Genomic DNA, 21,625 nt, shown 5'->3' on the forward strand with positions numbered 1-21,625 from the left:
TAAATAGCTACATTTCCCAGCATCCCTGAGGTTAAACATGGCCAGATGTGTTGTAATGAACTTCCTAGAAGTTTCCTTAAAAAGGAAGGGTGTGGCCTTCCTACATTTCCTCCTGCTTCCTATCTAGAATGCCACCACGATGACTAGAGTTTGAACAGCCACCTTGGACAATATGCTACTTGTGATAAACTGAAGATGATAGAGTAAAAAGAAAGGGCGAGCCTGGGTCCCTTGATGACTGATAAGTAACCAAACCAAACCAAACTGCCTGTATATAAAAAAGAAATTAATTTCCATCTTGTTTAAGCTATTTGTCTATTTTTCAATAAGCACAGGATTGTGTTACTATACTACATCATTTTTGATGTAAGAATTTCAGCAACTGGCGTTTTATTTTTAAAAAACTAAAAGACTTTCAGTGAGGTGATGAAATTTTTTTGAGACTATGCAGTTACCTGGGTTTTTACCTTGCCCCAGTCATTGATCAAAACAATAAACTATCCTAATTTTTCATTTTACAAATGATTTCTCAATTTGGAATAAAGTAGTCTAAGAGAAAAAAAATCTATCTATCTGTGGGAAGAACTTTTAAGCTGCATTATTACTCCATTAATCTCTGATGAAACTTTAAAAAAAGGTAAACTGTATTATCTCTCCATTAATCTCAGACAAATCTATATGCTCTAGTGATTTCTACCTTCATGCTTGTGCTAAATTATATGGTCTACACTGTTAATGTTTAAAAGGCTCAGAAAAGAAAGAGACCAATGTTTGGAGTAGCCAGGAGGAGCTTCATAGAAGCCGTAAAAGGATGTACACAGGAGAAGAGCAGCACGCAGTACAATGCCCTGGTTAAGCCTCCAGGCTCTGAAGTCTTCAGCTCCATCACTTGCTGGCTGTGTGACCTTGGGCAAATTATTTAAATTTCTTGCTTCAGTTTTCTTGTCTGAAAAATGGGAACAGTAGTATCTCCCTCACCAGGATCTTGATGAGAAAATGCACGTAGCTGGCACGCAGTTCAGCAGGTGCAGGCATTCAGTAAGCACTCTTAGAGCAAAGGCTCTGAGGTGATAATGTGCATGACATGTAAATGCCTGACGACATACAGATTCCTATTAGTGAGTAGTTGGAAATTTTAAATAAAAAAGGAAAACAAAAGGCTTTTTAGGGGTTGAACACTTTTGAAAAATAAGAAAACTCACAGAATATGTATATCTGTATGTATGAAAAAATGCTCATAACCTTATTAGAAATAAAAAAACTGAAAACTAAAATATTGAGATATTTTTTGCTCAGAGCAGAAAAATTAAATAGTAAGTTTCACTATCAGTGAGGATGAAAGAAATGGGCATTTATATATATAGCCCATAGGAATATAAACTGACACACCTTCTTAAAGAATTTATGGCTATAACTATCAAAATTTAATGCATAACTGCACTATTACAGGAAAAAACATTGAATCTTAATGTTTCTCACAGTTGATGGTTAAATAAACAATAGTACATCCCATCCTATGAAACAGGATACAACTGTTAAAAAAAAACCATAACAGGGGCCGGCGCCGGAGCGTAGCAATTAAGTGTGCGCGCTCCGCTGCTGGCGGCCCAGGGTTCAGATCCTGGGCGTGCACCGATGCACCGCTTGTCAGGCCATGCTGTGGCGGCATCCCACATAAAGTGGAGGATGATGGGCACAGATGTTAGCCCAGGGCCAGTCTTCCTCAGCAAAAAGAGGAGGATTGGCATGGATGTTAGCTCAGAGCTGATCTTCCTCACAAAAAAAAAAAAAAACCCATAATAAAAAACAATGAGGTAAATCTAAATTTACTGACTTGAAAATATTTTAGGACAACGTTAAGTGGAAAAAGCACAGTGTAGGAAAAGTTGGAGAATTAGCCCCATCTGTAATTTTTTTAACTACAAATATGTCTACCATCAACAGAACACATAAACTGTGGTCTAAGAGTGAATTACAACTGCACATTGTTGGAACATAATATTAAACTAAAACAGCAAGTTGTAAAAGAATATAGTATATTCCATTTATAAAAAGTTCAAAAACATACAAAACTATATATGTATACACACACACACACTAAATATATATGATTAAAACCAGCCCAGTGGTGTAGTGGTTAAGTTTGTGCGTTCCACTTCAGTGACTCGGGTTTGGATCCCAGGCGTGGACCTACGCACCGCTCATCAAGCCATGCTGTGGTGGCATCCCATGTATAAAATAGAGGAAGATGGGCACAGATGTTAGCTCAGCGCCAACCTTCCTCAGCAAAAAGAGGAAGATTGGCAACAGACGTTAGCTTAGGGCTAATCTTCCTCACCAAAAAAAAAAAAAAAAATTAGAGAATGATAAACATAAAATTCAGGATAATAGTTACCTCTGAAGGGAGAGGAAAGAGAATGGGAAGGGAAGGGCACCAAAGGACTTCACAAATGATAGGTTCTTTTTCTTACTCTGGGTATTAGGTACACAGGTGTTCACTGTATCATGATTCTTTCCAACTTATTATGATTTACACATACTATTTTTATCTACTCCATATCTCACAAAAACAATTTTGAAACTGCATATGTGTATAGGCACACAAACATCTATGCAGAAACAAGAAAAAAAACCTGGAATGATAAAAATTAAACTACTGATGGTTACCTCCCCATGAGGAATGGGAACCTTCTTTTATATTAGATCCTTCAATACTGTTGTTGGAATTTGAGACTGACATAATTTTTTTATTAAATTTATAAAATAGACTTTTATCTTAAAATTAAGATTATGAAAATTATAACCACATGGAAAATGTTAGCACATGTAGCTGAATAAAGAACTGTATTTACATTGTGATTATATCTATGTACAAAAAACATGCCCATTAACAAGAATAGAAGAGTTAAAGTAAATCTGATCTAACGGAGTGACTGGATTATAGGTTAATTCTTCTATAATTTTAATTTCTTGGAAGTTTTATTTCTTGGAAGTATTCTGTATTTCATTAGTACTACCTCACTTGGAGAGAAATTAAAGAAAAATGACACCTGCAAGAAAGCCAACTCTCCACCTTCAGGGTAGCCAAGTGAAAACTCTACCCACTTGGGAAGGCTGAATGAATTACAGCCCATCGACAATGGATAGCACATGCTGTGCCAGTAAGTGCACTCAAAACTAGAGAGGATCCCCACCACACCAAGGAGATTACATCAAAAGGTCTGAAGTGCATATGTACATTTTAGCGCTTAACTGAGAACTGGCGCTGCCAAGTCAAAGTGCCGCAGGGCAGGGAAGGCTCCAGAGCACAGAGAGCCCAGGAATGTGCTGAAAAAGGAAAGAGAATGGAAGGGATGGGCAGAGAGGGAGGAGGAAGGGAAAATTTTTCCCAATCTGTGAGATAAAAATATGACATGGCATAACAATTACACTCTCAATACCTATTAAAAAAAATGCACAATTGGAAAGCTAAGTGCTGAGGGAACAAAGAATCAAATGATAGAAACAAACATTTAAAGGAACACAAAATCAGAAAGAGGAACAGGCACCAAAGATACGTACGCACTGTTTTGTAAACTTTACAAAAACATCCTCTCTATTCTATCCACAATGCCAATTCCTAAAAATTGGCAATTTCCACAAAGGCAAGAAGAAAAACAGGGGTAAAAGTCTATTTCATCCTCCTACCAAAAATATCACCAATATAAAATTAATATAAACAAAACCTTTAAATAAAAAACTATGGGCCGGCCCTGTGGCTTAGCAGTTAAGTGCGAGCGCTCCGCTGCTGGCGGCCCGGGTTCGGATCCCGGGCGCGCACCAACGCACTGCTTCTCCGGCCATGCTGAGGCTGCGTCCCACATACAGCAACTAGCAGGTTGTGCAGCTATGACATACAACTATCTACTGGGGCTTTGGGGGAGGGGGAAATAAATAAAATCTTTAAAAATAAATAAATGAATGAATGAATGAAAACATCCCAAAGTGGATTTGCCGAGGAAAAATGTATCTGCTTTCTGAGCTTATCACTATTAAAAGCAGAGGCTCTATGTAACAAAGGCTGATAGAGAGAGCCAGTTGCTGTCAGGGTACCCCTCACCTATTTTCTTTCTCCTTGTCAGGGTTTCTCCACGTCCATTTCTGATAAATCAAAATTTCATGAGCTCCTCCTCTGCCAAAATTTCTGATTCCCACCTCCAATCACCACCACCACTACCACCCACACCTCTCCAAAGGCCCTTCACCCACCCCACTAGTCTTGCCTTCTCCTTTCTTCCCCACCTTTTTTCTCCACCTCTCCCTTCTCTTATAAATCTTATTCTCACTGCCTCAAATCTATTCTGAAAATAGGCAGCTTATAAATGCTAATGTTTGTTTTTACTTTCTTTTCACTATCCCCCCTTTTTTTGCCCCCAGCTCTTGTCCATACTTAATTTTAAAACTCTGAGTTCTGTAGAGCTTAATGTAAAAGCAAGAACCCAGGCTCAGTGAATACTTTCATATATACACACCTGTGATCAAAGCACAAGTCTTCTACTAACAGCTATTGTTCATGGACGTTGCCAACTGTTCCTCCTTGTTGTGCATACATAAGAATGCAAATGCCATAAACCAAGAACATCTGTTTGCCACCTGACTCCTCTCCTATGACATATATAGTTGGTCACCAAGTCCTGTCAATTCTACCCCCAAAATATCACTTGAATCCATTTCTTGCCGTTCCTACTGGCCCTGTCTAATTTCTCACATCTAGACCACTCTAAGAGCTTTCTCTCTGTCTTTGGTTTCTCCGCTATTACAATCCACACTCCACAGAGTGCACATGAGTTTTCTCTCTGAAAAAACATAAATCTGATCGTGTCATTATCCTCCTTAAAACCTTTCAGACAGTCTCCTATGCACACAGAATAAACTTCCAGCTCCTTCATGTCACCCAATCTGGCATCAAACATCACCTTTCAGTCTTGTCTCCCATCTATTAAAGACTAGGCATTAAATAAAAGGTAAGTAAATTTAATAAAAGAGAATAATTTCCAAGGATGTCTAGAAATGTTGTTCTACAACTTATTAATGTATTATTTACGTAATTATTTAAGTAACTGACAAACTTATTCATCTCAACCATACAATATTACCACCAAACTCAAACTTTTACACAATAGCTAAACAAAGTTCTAGCCACATAATGTATTAAAACTGGATTGGGCTGTTTAAAATATTTCAATTTTCCATTCCAATATTAAAATGTAAGCTGAATCACAAGGAATCTAAATCAACAGTTATTTTATAAAATGAGTGTTATATGTTATATGTAACATATAGCACCAATTTCTCACAGTTTTCTGGAAATTGCTAAAGTCAGCTCTTTGGGTTCTTAACAGTGTATCACACCTACCATATGAGAAAGTTTAGGAACAAACTCAAAGTTACTTAAGAAGATAAGCACCTACCTTAGTGAGTCTCATTCACTTTCCATCTAGAATATTCCTTGAATTTACCATATAAACTGCCAAAACAAGCTATTCACTTTAACAGATTCATTAGAAAAGTTTTCCAAGAACAAGCAAATACTTCTTTTTCAAATCGAATCTATAAAATTTACTAAAGAAGTCAATTTATTAGCTTACACATATCAAAGTATGAGTTCTCATGAGAATCATTCCACTGTTTAATTAAATGTTACAGGATCTTGCAGACAGACTCAAGAATAGCACCATCTGTCTGGGTTACGAAGCTCAGTTTCACCACACATCACCAAACAGCAACAAAATATCATTCTCATACATCTCTCTCTCAAGTAATTTATAGACACCAAGGAATTTAGTCTGCTGGGATCACAACACTTGACTCAACCCATGCAGATGATTACACTTTGTATGTAAAGCAATATACTTTGAAAAATGTTTTTAGTAACTTAAATTTTAGTTAAGAACGTGTATATCAGAAGGTAAATATGTATGGTCTTCAGAAGCTAAGATGTAGATTTATGCTCTGGTATAAATTTTAAATGTTAAACTGCTCAAAGTTTTACATAAATCTGTAAAATTAAAAAGTGCCTGTTGTTATTTGTTTAGAATAATTATCATGTAACTAAAGTGTTCTAAAATTTCTATAGCTCTAAGATTATGTCACCACATTCTTTGATAGGATTTCAATTACCTTTTTTTAACGTGAAAAGTACTTAAAAAGAGAATTATAAATAAAATCATCTTTGTAATCTGAAGAACACAGAAACAAAGCTGACTGAGAAAAATCTCATTATAATCCTGAATTCAAAAACAGAAAATAATATTGCCACTGCAACTCGTAAACTAAACAACTCATATAGGCATTCCTGCCACAGGTAAAACATCCTCTGCACCTCCCCAACAATAAGTATTAAGGCAGACTATGATAAAATAAAATCCTCAATACATATGAGTACTACTGTCCTAATGTTCAACTGTGGAAGAAATTGCTGAAAGAACCTGTGTGGGATACTACATGGTTTAACTAAGAAGTCTCAAACGAGTAAAGTAACACTAAGTGGGCAAGGGTAACAACTCTGGTCTCATAGACCAAACTTTCTGATAAAACCTGGAGATTATCTCAACAGGATATTTTATTTATCCCAAGGCTTTTCTTAATGATTACTTCAGTCTCACCAAAAACGGGATGATATCTGATGTTTGCTAGACAGGCAAAGACAGGGCACAACTTACAATTCCATTCCCCCCTTAGGATAATTTGCCTTGATCTCCAGAAAGCAAAAATGCCACCCCCACTTGATTTGTCCCAATCTCTAGTCTTACTAATCAATGAACCACTAAATCCACCTCCATTGAAACTGTATGAAAACAAAGTTCACTGAAGCACTAGGCTCAGAACCTGGAAGGCAGCCATACAAAAAGGGCAGGAATTCTTGCCACACATCTCCAACGCAGGTATGCTAATACATCCAAAAGCAGAGTTCTTCCCAGGGTTTTTGCTCATCATCAGTAAGACCCCAATCAGAAGGTACTAAATTGCTGACTTAGGCAACAATTTAGAGCAAAAAGCAGAACTAAGATAATAAATGACAGAGAAAGAAGAGACGACACTGACAAAAGAAGCATCCATTAAAATAAGATTTTCTAGGGTAGCTGACTACACCGTCTCTAAAAGCAATTCCAAAGGAAAAGGACAAAGCAATATTATGGACAATGGCATCGGTATCCGATCCGTTTCAAGGGGGCTTACTTTGAAGAATATTTCTCATATGGGCAGATGCGTATCAGTTCTGGTATGACTAACCAAAATCAGTTTTATAACTGTGAAGTGTACAACTTAAGGAGGTGACATTTGACATCTGACCTACTTAAAAAGATCATTAAAAGAAAATAAAAATAAGCATGGCTGATTGCAACAAGCACATCAAGTAAAACGCAAAACTTTTAGCTAAAATTTTTTTAGATGTTTATTTAGTCTCAAACTCAATATCTTTAATCTTTGAATTTAAAAAGCACTCAAGCTACAACTGAGATTGCCCCCACTTCCTTCACACTTATTCATTTCTTATATATTCTCACATCTTTTATTTCTAAGAGGTGTCTTACTTTTTTCCAGTGCTAACTCCATCTCCTGGGTTCTTAATACCATCTCCAGCCAGACCTGTTTCACCAATTACCAACTTTTCTTATGTCTTCCATCTCTCTCTCTCTCTCCACTATTGTTGCTCCTAAAGCCATAAACACAATCGAGGCACTCGCCTTTTAAAAAATTTCCTTCAATCTACCTTTCAGGCTCTTACCATCCCCACTTCCATGTCCCTGCTTGCTTCACAATCAACCTTCTTCAACTGAAAAGTGCACCATTCATTCACTCCATAACCCACTATAATCCAGATTCTAACCTCGACAGTCAAACATAACGATTTCAACTAAGTACCAAACGCCCAAATAGCAAACTTCCGCATCTTTTACTCCATACCTCTCCCCTTCAAGGTCGACCACAACTGTCTTTGAAAACCATGATTATTCTCTCCTTATTTTTATGTCAGAGAAAGCAATTTATATCGTTTACTTAAAGTACATATAACATATACATTCATGACTTGCATGTCTAGGCTACATGAGACCAATTCTAGACCAAAATCTAATTTGTTTTAAATGCACAAAATTTAAAAAATGATGGGTTACACAGTTCAACAATTCTAGTCTGTGTATTAAGAGAGCAATCCTAGAAAGGCTTTTAAACACATTATTAAATGTAATACCATTTAACACACTTGTTTTTCCTCAATTCATTTCTCATAATAGTTTCTTTCTATAGCGTCTTGGATTATCTCCTGCTTTTAGTTTCATATCCCATCTGCTCATTTAAGATTCACGTCTGTCCAGTTTCTGAAATATTTGTCACTTTAGTCATTAGCATTTTGCGTAATATAGCACTTTTTTTTTAAAGTTCAGAACTGAATTATTTTAGAAAACTGATTATTTTAACATCACCATTTCTTAATCTAAATTGGCCTGCCCACACTTCAAATTTTCCACCTAACAAAAATTACATTTCAATAAATTTTTGTACTGTTCTTTAAAAGGAAACCAAGAACCAAGACCATAAACTAGAAATGCTCTCCTATATACCACTTCAGTAAATATTATCAAAGACAGACTCAGAGTTGTCAATGGAGCTTCTGAAGAATGTCCTTTCCATTTCTCTCTAGCAAGCCACATCCATCCATTCCTTTAAGACCCAGTTTAAAACTCCCCTACTGAGTTTTCTGGCTACAAGGTACTACGCTGTCTGTCCATCTTGCTCTGCCTCTACACTTAACCATATAGCAGCTTACAACTTAAAAGAGTATATGCAGGTCTTTTTCCCATATATCAGATCCTTAGCCCTTTTGTAAGCCCAAGCCAGATTTTAATCATTTCTGATGTATGTACATTATTTGAAAATGAATTACATTGGTCCTAAATTTCTCAAATAACATACAAAAAATTAATATTTCTAAATACTAGTTTATTGGCTACCCCACCCAATCTCACCCCAATTCCCTTTTTCATGTCACTGGGGCTCAGAGGTCCTCATTTACCACACAAAAGAACAAGTAGAAAGCTTGTCTCTAGTGGTGAGTTAAGGAGGAAAGGGAAGGGAAGAGCTGAAGAGCAAAGAAATACAGAATCTTTTCCTGATGACATCAGAGGAGCTGCCACTAATCTCAACGTTTTCATAAAAGCGTATCAGCAAAGAGGAAGCAGTGGCAGATTCCTGCAGGAAGAGGAGGGAAAATCTGCTTCAACCCTCACTCCAAAACTGCTGCTCTTCCCATGGGGGGCCATCCTCACCTCTCAATGCTCTCTCCAAGCCTCTCTCTGAGACAGCAACCCTCCCCTAGGCCTAGAGCCTGGGCTGTCCTCACTCCCACTGCCTGAAGCCAAGAAGGGTTTTCAGGGAGTGCCTGCTCCAATAGCCAGCACCATACAGTCAGAGGAAACGTGCTCCTGACGTTCTCAAAAGGAACAATAACTGTAAGTTCATTCCCATAAAAATGTTGCCATAAATAGCATCTGAGTTCTATAACACAAGTAATTAAGTACAACATAACGTAAATAAACTATCCGTCATTTGTAGCAACAGAAGTAAGGGTAGGTTTTTATGTGAAAACAAACTTAGAAATTAACTTTTTCTAATATTTTAGAATGTTGGAAACTACCTACATGTAAACTTCTACACTTCTGGATAAAAACTTAGGACACTATTCATATTCAACATGTCTAATACAAATACTACAGATGGGGGGGGGCCTTCCTTCCTTCAACAAAGTCTAAACAAAATTTTAAATGTTGCTGCATTATTAAATGGAAAATAGAAATTAGCTGGCAGTTGAGGATATATACTTTGTTCAAAACATAGAAAGAGTTGTGACATGTGTGTCAGACTAAAACATGATTTAGTCTTTAAGAAGAAAAAGATATTTATTAAGTACTATTTCTGACACTCCCTGAGACAAATCTGAAAATGTTAATGGAACTGCTATTTAAAGTTCAAAGAGCACTCCAGAGTTGCCAAGGAATTCATAGCTTAAACTACCAAATAAGAGCCACAGTTCAGTTTCCAGTCCCAGCCAGTCACAGTTCAGGGTTGGTACAGTAAAATCACCCAGCATATTAAAGACACGCCACACAGCTGTGAATCATACACACAAATGAGAAAAGCTGTAATATCTAAAGATGAACTTCAAGTTTTTCTTCTCAATCATGGCTTCTTTATGAGGAAAGACACAAAAAGAACAACTGAATCTTCTGCTCCCCCAAAACAAGCACAAATACAACATCAGCGCCATACTAAAAACAAGTAATTTTACCATTCCAACTTCCTGGTTAACTGCCTAGGACTATTCTATAACTTAAGTTGTAATTTGCTAGAATTCTCTTCCTTTTACAGAACATTACCTAGTCATCCAAAGTGCTTTCCTTAAAAGGTACTCAAAATGATTTTTCACACTTCCTGCCCTCCATATTTCCATCAAGTTTACAGAAGAAGAAACTGAGGCACAGAACCAATACGCAACCAATATGGTCTGACTAGTCACTAGCAAAAAAATTTGAATACCACTCAACTTTCCCTATTACCAGTTCACTGTCCCTTTGACTGGGCTCATGGAAAACAATCTTGTAAATGAGCTTGAGTAAAAGCCCTCCTGTACAGCTTAAAGAACTAAAACGAAGGAATTCTGGATCAAGCCCCAAAGAAAATCTCCAACAGGTTCCAAAATCTACAGGTTGCCTACCACACTATAGAAAATCTAAATACTAACTGAATTTCTATTCCTTTGAGGTATGATAAGCACATATCTCTTGATCAGTTGGAATTCTCTTTAAAAAAGATATTCTAGAATGCATCTAAAATATTACCAAGCCACTGTACATACAGCCTAGATAATATATATTCAGAACACAGAGCTAAACATCTAAATAAGTTCAAAGAAAAATAACATAATTGTGATCAAGACCTAAATGGGCAATAAGAATTCCCCTAGGGAATAAGATGCAGAAGAGAATAGTCCAGTAATTCATCCATTTAACAAATAGTTAATGAGCACCTAACTATGAAGAGAATGCAAAGATGATTTAGACAAGGTCACTGCCCTACAGAAGCTCATATGCTTTTCAGTGGTACACAGAAGGAGGGACACAGAAGCAGCAAGAGTGACTAGTTCTGTCCGTGGCAGTCAGGGAAAGCTTTACAGAGGAGGCGACATTTGACCTACTTAAAAGATGAGTAGGATTGTGCCAGGCATATAGACATGCAAAAAAACTAGGAGCTGGTTCCTGAGTTAGACATATGTATGTTTTTCCTTATTTCTCTTTAGGACATTAAAATTCAATCATGAGAATTACCAACACAAAATGTTTTTTCACTCCAATTATACTCTTTGAATATCTTACTTATTAGCTCTCAAATTAAGCCCAGATGGATTTAATCATCGTTCCTATTTAACGAAATAATACGGAACTATATGAGGAAGCTTCGTGTGTCTTCCACAAAAAAAATTCCTCAGAAATTTATCAATATTCTTGGGGGGGGGAAATCACAGTAGTTTTCATGCAGTTTAATAACCTTTTATTAGATGATCAATCTTTGAAATTTCCACTCAAAATTATAAAAATTCTATTCACAATTAATTATATATTTTATTTGAAAAAAATCATTTCTTCAAATTTAATTTTAATATCAAATGTCTTAAACATATGCAAATAATGCAGTGATTTAAAACAAATTAAGACTTAATTATTACAGAAAAGAGATCTAATGAAGACTGAGAAAAGAAAAAATATTTACCTGCAAGTTTAGCTAATTCTCTTTATCTTCCCCTTTCCATTTTTTAAGTTAAAGTTACAAATTTAAACTACACAAAATAAAGACACAAATGAAATTTTACTATAATCAACTCAGGAGGTTCCTTAACAGTAATGGAATTTCACTATACTGGAAAAAGTACAAAACGTAGAAAGCTGTCAACCAGGGCTCTGTGCTATTTCACAGTAGTAGAAATACGCTTTTAATAAGATTCTACCACAATTCATGAAGAAAAAGAAAATAAACATTCAGAAATATACATAATAAACCAGAGTATGGAGATGCCAACGACATAACATTGTCCCTTGGACACAACTGATTCTCCTAATTCTCATCTAGAAAGAAAAAAAAGTCGTCATCTTTTTTTCAGACTAGAATCCAAATGTACTCCACAAGACATTTTATTAGCTTAATGAAGGAAAACAACTCTACTCCAACAAACATAACTAAAACATGCTGATATAAATGCAAGTAAAACAGGGGTTCCTAAAAGACTATGACAGTCAATTAATGAGGACAGAATCTAATCTATACTACAGAGGATTTTAAAAATTAAATAACAAAACAATGTAGCAGAGCAGGGGATATGTATGAAATAAACAAACACCAATCACAACATTTTAAAAGAATTTAAAACTATTTTTATATCAACAGAAGCAAAGATAGAAAACTAAGCTGATGTACAAGTGACTTTACGCTAAACAAAAATTGGACAAGCATACATATTTCATTCATGCAAATGAGTCTGAATTTACAATTCCTCGTTTATGTTAATATTTACCAAGATTAATGGAAAATCATCTCCCCTATGTAATGAAGTGAATTCCCCCAACAGAACAAAGCTAACACCTTCAAATCTTTCAAATAAACAATGAAACTATATACTATAAAAGGAAATTATCTGAACGGGATCAGAAAAAAGTTAATTCAAGAGGGAAAAAGAGTCCTCAATTCCAAGAACACACTACAAATATTGATTCATTAATTCCAAAACTCTAAGTAAGTTCTATGAAACAAACATGCATATGTGTGCGTGTGTGTGAATTTTTTTTTAACTATACCCCTCAGCATATTTTTAGGCTACCTAATTACCTCACTTTGCAATGCATTAAATGTAATCTCTCAAAATAGGAATGTTTATAAAATGACAAAAAAGAAATTCTGGTGGCCAACACTATATAACACACACAGTTTGTAAAGCAGTACTGTCCATTTTAAACAAATGACACTAATAGCAATGTTGCAGAAATCCTTTTTCTCCGTTTATAATATATGGTTGCAATGCAAAGTTCAGTAATGAACATTCAACTCTACTACTAATTCTCATAAACTTTGCCTAATCTCTCTCACTGGCTAGCTTCTGTGAAATACATGTATCACCCACTTCCAGTACCTTCTACTACTAGTTTAAAGGAGAGGAACATTATTTTCTTCTACCAAAAATAAGTCAAATCATTTCAGAAAAATGTCTATCTTTGAATCAACCTTTGAGAGACAGCGAATTAACTGTTCACAAAAAACATCCAGATAAACAATCTTATTAATATCTACATTGAGTTTCATCTCAATTTTAAATAATTTGACAAATATAACTATAGAATGTACTTATCTTTTGCAAACAGTTATCAAAATTTATGGCATATAGTACAAACTGGTGACAGAGTATCCTCTTTATTAATCTCAAGAGTAGAGGAGATCTCTGAAAGTGTTTGACAAATACAATTAACTCACAATTAACTAGGCTAAATAAGCCAGTGTACAAAAAAGATGAATCCATTTTTCCATACCTAATTAATATAATCCACTATATTAATTCGTTAATATAAATATACTATAAACTTAATGTTATTTAAAGGAATGCCTTAAGAGATTTTTTTTTTCCGAATACATACCTAATACAATCACGAAAAAAATGACCAAAACATTTCAAAGAAAAGTGCTAAGCCATATAAGCACCTCACATAAACTCAATAAACACTTATTGTCCTAAAGGCACTCTTCATTCTCACAAAGAAACAGACCCAACCTAACTTCCTCTCAATGAGCAGTTCAAGCAATAACACAGCAACATATTTTGTAGCATACAAGTCTTAGGTACATTATTTTCTCTAAAATTATGAACTCATCACACATACAAATGGCTCTTTAAAACGGTCCAGTAAACTGCTACACTATGCCTTAAATTGCTGTCTATTATGTACTTAAAAATATTTACTAGCAATTGGAGGTTAATATGGCAACTATTACCGGGTGGCAACTATTGCTATTAAAAATATATAAATACTGTTAACACCATGTGCTACTAACAAAATGCTAAACAGAAAACATACATTAGCAAATTATAAATATTTTCATTAAAGAAAATGAACCATCATGAAAAAAAGATGCTTTAAGTGTAAATACTAACATTGGAAATTGGGATGAAAAAATACCCTGTGTCTGTATTTTGGCACTTGTGAAGATTAGCAAAATCATTCCCTTTTCCTCATTTTCAATTGGCAGTTCTCCCCATTTGGTTCTAGCTCAAAAGAATAGATCTCAAAGTTTCATTTACAACTATCTTCCCTCGCTACAAAAAATAAATCTCTTAAGAAAAAAAGAAAGCAGGTCAACAACAGATTACCTTAAAAGCTTCAAATATAGAATTCACGGTCCTTAATAGAAATTGTGTACTAACGTGCATGTGTGTTTCAATTTAGGGAGGGAGAATTTGATGTCATCACCAAATCATCCCATAGTTAGGATGATTCTAAGCAAATAAAACAATGTGAACGTGGAGCACACACACCTAAGATTCAGATCCCCTCATGTCAAAGAGTACATACTTAAACCTAGTTAAAGGACACAAAATTTTCTCCACAGAGAGAAACAAAACTAAAGATACACTTACATCCGGAACTCATGTCTTCCCACAAGGGTGAGCTGACATACCATAGGGTGCACTGTTACACTTTTCAAGAAGGCAGATTTAACACACTTAACTGAATTCTAACAGAGTCAATCTATAACAAGAGTCTCCCAGAAATGTGATAGACAGCATGAGAAAACAGTTTTGAGTCACAAAGGCACAGCCAGGCATGCATTTAATACAGTAGCTACAAATCTCACAACAGTAAGAATAAGAAACACATACAATGACCCATATCATATATACACAATGGCATTTTTCACATGTTAGGAAAGGGAGGCAGAGGTTGACAGAGAATTGAGGAAATTTGATGCCATGCAGCAGACAATCAGAAAGCAAAGTAAGTAAAAGACTAACAAAAATCTTAAGGCAGCTGATTGCACAATCAACTTTTGCTAAACTAGAACGAACACCTAAAGGTAATAGAAAGTGGGTGGGTCATTAATGTGGTACAGAACTTTCATCTCTAGTTTATATTTCAATCTACATTAACATGAGTATCTAGGTAAATTCTATATAAACAATACTTTTCTCTGCTCAAAAATACTGCAGGCCAAAAAAGCACATATATGCTATTATTAAGCACACAGAGTTCTTATAATACATGCTTTATTTTAAACAGGTGATGATTTTATCTCCTTTGGAATTAACTATACTATACAATGTACTTTAAGCAACATATTTTTAATGTTCTTGCTGCTATATCTAATTTTCCAAAAAAATCTCAAATTTGAATGAGAAAAATTTACAATATCAGCACCTTTTTAACTGATTTGTAATTTTAAAAAAATAGCACCTTATCCACCCTCTGCATACAAGAGAATGTAGACTTTCTCTAGTCCTTTAAAAAAAAAAAAAATCAAAGCATGCATTTCTGCAGTTCTGCATTTCAAAGTTGCTACCTAAAGAGTAATTCTGTTTAAAAAAAAAAAAAAAAGTATATTCAAAAATCAATTCCTGGTTTAAAGAGGTTTAAGAGAAAATACCCAAAGCATTAATCTTTAGTTGGTCATAAAGCACAGAATCCTCTCCCACAAAATTGTTTCTCCAAAAGAATCTCAAGCATCTTATCTCTATAACATTATCACCCTTACTTAAGCTTAAAAAAAAAATAAAAGATAAAAGAAATGATGTATCTTAAAGACTGGCTACACATATAATATACTTTCATTTGTCTACAAAATCTACTGTATATAAATTAGCCACACATACCCAAGCCATTACCAGTCAGCATGATATATGGTAATTTGGGGGATCTCTCCTCACTAATATTGGTCTACTTGGTTATTTTAATTACCTGTTAAAGTGTCAATGTGGTCACCAGCCACCAAACAAAAACCATTTAAAATATCCCTTAATCAATATGTTTGCTAATCTACGAAGTCCCTGAACCTGATACTAAATGACAGAATGAGGGGGAGAAAAGAGGATGCAAAATGAGTTTTATTCCCACATACCAAAAGATCAAGGGAAAATAATCACAGTCCTGAGAGGAAGAAGAGCAACTTGTAACTGAATTTTAAAATTAAATATCTGAATAAAAATGTTGGAAGAAAAATAAAATTGACCTGATCTTACCACAGCAAAAACATGGATACTATGTCACTCGGGTCACTGTAGGTAAAAATCGCATGTTTTGATTTTTTTTATCTGCATAATGAAACATATTGAATAAAATAACACTTTTATTTGAAAAGTTGGCAAGAATTTGTATGTCTCCACTAGTCTCAAAGAAAAAAAGCCTCTATGCTACCCATAATTAAATGTAACTAATTACAATTTGAACACTAAATTATTTATCCAGTGTAAACAAGGATTAAGAGGAAATAATGCTCCCATCTGCAGCAGAGGTTACAGAAAACAATTTCCAAAATGCATGCGCTCCAAAAGTCAGTTCCCCCAAAAAAGGTACACAACTTAAAATAAGTTGGTTTTTTTAAGGCTAAATTAAACAAACCGTTCAGCCAATTTTCCAATTATATTCTACGCTTGAAACATAATTGCCTTACATCTGTTTACAAATCTTTGCTCAATATTTAAACAAATTCGTAGTCTCCCGGGCACATAGCTATACATACAGTAACTCCTGCACAAAGCACATATTTAAAGACCACGTACTGCAATTATTAGCCTAAACGCCAGGTTTAACAACATGAATGTTTTCAGAGCTAGGTAATACGACCCAATAAAAAGCAGAGATGGCATTTACCACCAAATGTCACTGCGACCGCCAGGAAAGAGTTGCTGGAGCCCTATACATTTTTAATTTCCATGAATCTAGACGCCGTCGTCGGGTGCCAGGCTTCCAGGAGAACAATTGACACCCTAACTGCTTCAAGATTAAGGCAGGCGATTCAAATCCCAAGGAAAAGTTGTCAATTACCAGCGAGAGCGCGCGAGAGAGGCGAAGGCAGATAAAAGCGATGTTATCCAGCCGCCCAGCTTGTTGCTTTTTTGTGTGTGTGGATTCGTTGTTAGGATAGAGAAAACAGTTTTTAAAAGACACAGGAGGAGAGAGAGAGAAGAAAAAGCTTTCTCCACCTTCCGTCGGCTCGGTGCAATGGCTTTCCGGCTCTCCAGCGTAGTAAGCCCCGAGAGGCGGGCGGCTGTCGGTGTTTACAATCGCGGGAGCTCCGGGTGCCAGAGTCCTTTACTGACACCATCGCATTCGATCAACTGTTTTCGGGCGAAATTGCAGGTGTCATTATGGAATTTTAAAAAAATTCAAAAGCCGGGCGGGCGAGCGGGCAGTCGACCCGACAAGGGGGGAAAAGGCTGCCGATCGCAGGCACGGGCAGCACAAGGCAAAGCCTTCCACATTTAGGGGAAAAAAGGGGGGAAGAGGGGAGAGGAAGGGGGTGTGATGGCAACAGAGGGTGGGCGTTCGAAGTGCGACCCAGAATCCGCAGCTCTGAGACTTCCACATGCAAATTCCACGCCGAGCGCCGCGCTCACAAATGATTTTTAAAGAGCCAAATAAACACTGGAGGGGAGCCAAGGCGAGGAGCGACGATCCAAAAGGGGGAGACGCGGCGAGAGGCGAGCGGCGGGGAGAGGCGAGGGAGGGGCACGTCCCGGCGGCGGGAGGAGAAAGTTGGTCGGCGGCGGAGGTCGGGGACCCCCCCCCGGCCCGGCCCCCTCCCCGCCGCCCGGCTACTCACCAGCGAGAAGAGGTTGGAGTGACAATCCTCCAGGCTCGCCCCGTTCGCCACCCAGTTCGCTGCCGCAGTCATGATCCTCCGCGAGCCCGGCCGCCAGAGCGGGGCATGTCGGAGCGAGGCGTCCGAGGCGAGGCCGGGCCGGGCGGCGGCGCCTCGCCGGGGAGCGCGGGCGGCCGGGCCGCCGCCGCCGCCGCCGCCGCCGCCGCCGCCGCCGCCGCCGCCGCCGGGGGAGGGCGCGAGGGCCGGCGGGCGGGCGGGAGGCGCCGCGGCGACGCCGCGCCGGGGGCGGCGGGCCCGGGCCGGCGGGGGGGTCCGCGGCGGCCGCGCGGCTCCTTCCTGCTCGGGCGGCGGCGGCGGCGGCGGCTGCCGCGGCTCCGGCGGCGGCGGGGGGCGCTGTCCGCGCGGCCCGGCGCCCTCCCCGCCTCTCAGGGCCGCCGCTGCCTCCCGGGCTGGCGCTGCGGGCCGGCCGCCGCCTCCGCCTTCCCTGTTCCTCCGCCGCCGCCGCCGCCGCCGCCTTGTTTATCTCCAGCCACCGACTCCCCCTCTGCCCCCGCCGGCGCGTGAGGGGAGGCGAGCCCCGGAGCCACCGCCGCCGCCTCGGAGCCGCCGCCGCCGCGGAGCGCGAACTCGCGAAGGGGGGGGTGCGGACGAAGCCAGCGGGCGACCCCGGCAGCCGAGCGACGTCCCCTCCTTCCTCTTCCTCCCCCACCCCCCCCTCCTCCCCAGTCAGCCTCGCTTCTCCTCCCTCCCCGGGCTCGCTCGCTCTGACAGCAATGGCGGCCGCCGACCGCGGCTCGGCCCGCCATTGGCTGGCGCCGCGTCACGTGACGGGCGCCGGCCGCGCGGGGGGGCGGAGGGCGGGCGGGGGAGGGGCCGGGAGCGGCTGCGGCGGCGGCGGCTCGCGGGCGGCGCTGCTGAGCCGAGCGCGGCCGGCTTCTCGGGCCGGGAGAGGGAGGGAGGCGGAGAGGCAGAGAAAGAAGTGCGGGCGGCGGCCGGCCGGCCGGCCGGGGCTGCCGTGCGCTGTCCCGCGTGGGCGCCGCGCCCCGCCCCCTCGGGTGCACGGATCCCGACGAGGCGCGACCGCGAGCCCCGGGAACGCCCGTGGCGGCCACGGCCGAGGGCTCGGGCCCCCCGCGAGTGCCCCCGACCGCCCAGGCCAGCTGGCGTGGCGGGGGCTCGCAGTGGGCCGGGCAGCAGGTCCAGGGGCTCCCGGGAGTGTCGCGTCGAGGTCGCACTCCGCCGTCGGCGTTCTGCGGCTGAGAAAACTGAAGCACAAAGAGATTAAGTCACTTGCCCGAGGTCGCACAGCTGGGAACTGGAGGGGGCGGGATTCGAACCCCCGTACCCAGGCACAGTCAAGCCAAGCTCTTGCGCTAGGTTTTATAAGACTCGTCCAGGGATATTCGGGGCTGCCACTTAGTGAGCGCTTACTGTGTACCAGGCACTATGCGCTGAATACAGGAAAGCCTTTTGAGGCCTTACTCCTAGGCACTGTGTGCAGACATTCATTCACTCATTGCGTCAGTGTTTCCTTACCTCTTGCCACGTGCCGGAATATGTTATAACTGCCAGGCGCTGTGCTAGGGCTGTGTTGGGAGCAGACCCTCCCTCTTGGCTACATTCATTCAATGACCAACATTTTCTGAGAGCATATGGCCTGGGAGTCCAGAGGTGTGCCAGTAAGAGGAGGCTGTCTCCCAGCCCTCAAGGCTTTGCTTCCGGCAAAGGTGGGAAGGAGAGAACAACTTCTTCGCCAACAAGCCACCAACTTGGAAGAGTCAGCTGTTTCAGGTGGATTGGACTAAAAGAGAGGAAGAGTAGAAACAGGGGAAAGATGGAGTGTAATAAAAGGAGAGAAGTCTTAGACGTGTGAATTGAGCTTTAGAACTTACACAAATAACTGCTAAAGTGAAACCCATGAGCAGCGTGTTACATATATTATTATCAAGGCTGACACTAGGTTATAACCCGCTGACACTATGTTATAATGAATGTATATACAAAGTGCTTTATCAACATGCATGGTGTTACTTGGGCCTGAGCAATCAGTCGGTGGGATGGTCCATTATATCCCAAGGGGCCTTCATCCTACACACCTGGTCACCAAATTCTCATTCTTCAGTAAGTTTAGGTTTAACTTGTTAGTAAGTCTCCCAGAGCAACCCAATAGAAAAATGAGCTAAGGATATGGACAGTTTAGAGAATAGGAAAGACATGGCTTTTAAGTATATAAAAAGATGCTCAACCTCACTCGTTGCTATGGACTGAATGTTTGTGTCCGCCTCAAATTCATACGTGGAACCCCTAATCCCTAGTGTGATGGTATTCAGAGATGGAGCCTTTGGCAGACGGTTAGGTCACAAGGGTGGAGCCCTCATGATGAGATTAGTGCCCTTGTAAGACAAGACTTGAGAGAGAATGCTTTCTCTTCCTCACTCCCCTCCCCTCCCCTCCTCTCCCCTCTCTCTGTCTCTCTCTCTCTCTGTGTCTCTGTCTTTCTGCTGTACAAAGTCATGACCACAAAGAGGGCTCTTACCAGGAACTAAACGGGCACCTTGATGTTGGACTTCCCAGCCTCCAGAATTGTGAGAAATAAATTTCTGTCATTTAAGCCACCCAGTCCCTGGTAATTTGTTATGGCAGCCCAAGCAGACTAAGACATTCATTATAAGAAAAACAAACTAAAACCATAATAAGTATTGGCAATATTTTAAAAGCTTAGGCAAATATGGAGGGAAGCAGAACTCTGATATACTGTCAGTGGGAATATAAATTAGCACCACAGCTTTCGGTGTCAATTTGGAGACATCGAAATTTATAATGCATGTACCCTTTGACCCAGCAATTCTAGTTCTAGAATTTTATCCTACAGAGATACTTGTGCAGATGTATAAAGACCTGTAGCACAAGGACATGAATTATAGTACTATTTGCTGGGCAAAAACTGGAAACAACCTACATGTCCATCATTTGGGGAGTAGTTAACAACGTAATTTAATTCCGTGTAGCCATTAAAAATAATGAGTTATCACTATGTGTCTCATATAAAATAATCTCAAAAATAGCTTATTAATTGAGTATCTCTGGAAGGTTACCCGAGACTCTAGTAATATCAGTTGCCTCTAGGGATGGGAGTCAGGGTGGGAAGAGGGTGAGGAGAGTACTTTTCACTGTACTGTTTGCGTTTTCTTTCTTTCTTTTTTCTGAATATGTATATTACCTGCTCAATGCAGTGTTATAAACAACACAAATCAATAAATAAATAAAATTGAAAACAGAATAATCAAATGGCACCATAAAAGGAAATTAAAAAGCAAATAAACAACACAAGACAAAAGAAAAAACCTCATCTGAGGGGATTACCTTGGCTGTCAAAGCCAAGGCCCCAGAGTGGAAGGGAAAAGGCCAAAAGTGCAGTGTGCAATTGCCCTGGCAACATGAGGACAGAAGGAGAACCCAGGGGAACTGGGTTCTAGTCTCAGATGTGCCACTGAGCAGCCCTGTTAGCTCAGACAAGCCCCTCAACCTCTCCGGGCCTCAGTTTCCTCATGTGTGAACAGGGCAGCCGGGGTGATCCTTCAAGTCATTTCTAGCAAGAAGACTTGGTTGATTCTGCACAGTTGAGAGGACTGATAAAGATCTGCAGAGTTCTTACTCAATAGAGAAAGCAATGGGAGTTGATGGAAAGCCTCAGGAGATAAGATGAAAAGAAAAGAAAACAAAAACCATCAAC

General features: G+C 39.8%; 1 protein-coding gene across 3 annotated transcripts in view; it reads right to left on the bottom strand.

Moving 5' to 3' along the window:
- MED13L (mediator complex subunit 13L) overlaps nt 1-18,045 on the bottom strand; it is a 298,445-nt gene extending 280,400 nt beyond the window's left edge. For all 3 annotated transcript variants that reach the window (XM_058531495.1, XM_058531496.1, XM_058531494.1), the window contains exon 1: nt 17,893-18,045. In XM_058531495.1, coding sequence (XP_058387478.1) covers nt 17,893-17,964 — 72 coding nt within the window. In that variant the 5' untranslated portion in view covers nt 17,965-18,045. The remainder of the gene's footprint in view (nt 1-17,892) is intronic.
- Nucleotides 18,046-21,625: the final 3,580 nt, after the last annotated feature.

This window comes from Diceros bicornis, chromosome 35, assembly GCF_020826845.1.
Source record: "Diceros bicornis minor isolate mBicDic1 chromosome 35, mDicBic1.mat.cur, whole genome shotgun sequence".
Taxonomy (NCBI): Eukaryota; Metazoa; Chordata; class Mammalia; order Perissodactyla; family Rhinocerotidae; genus Diceros; species Diceros bicornis.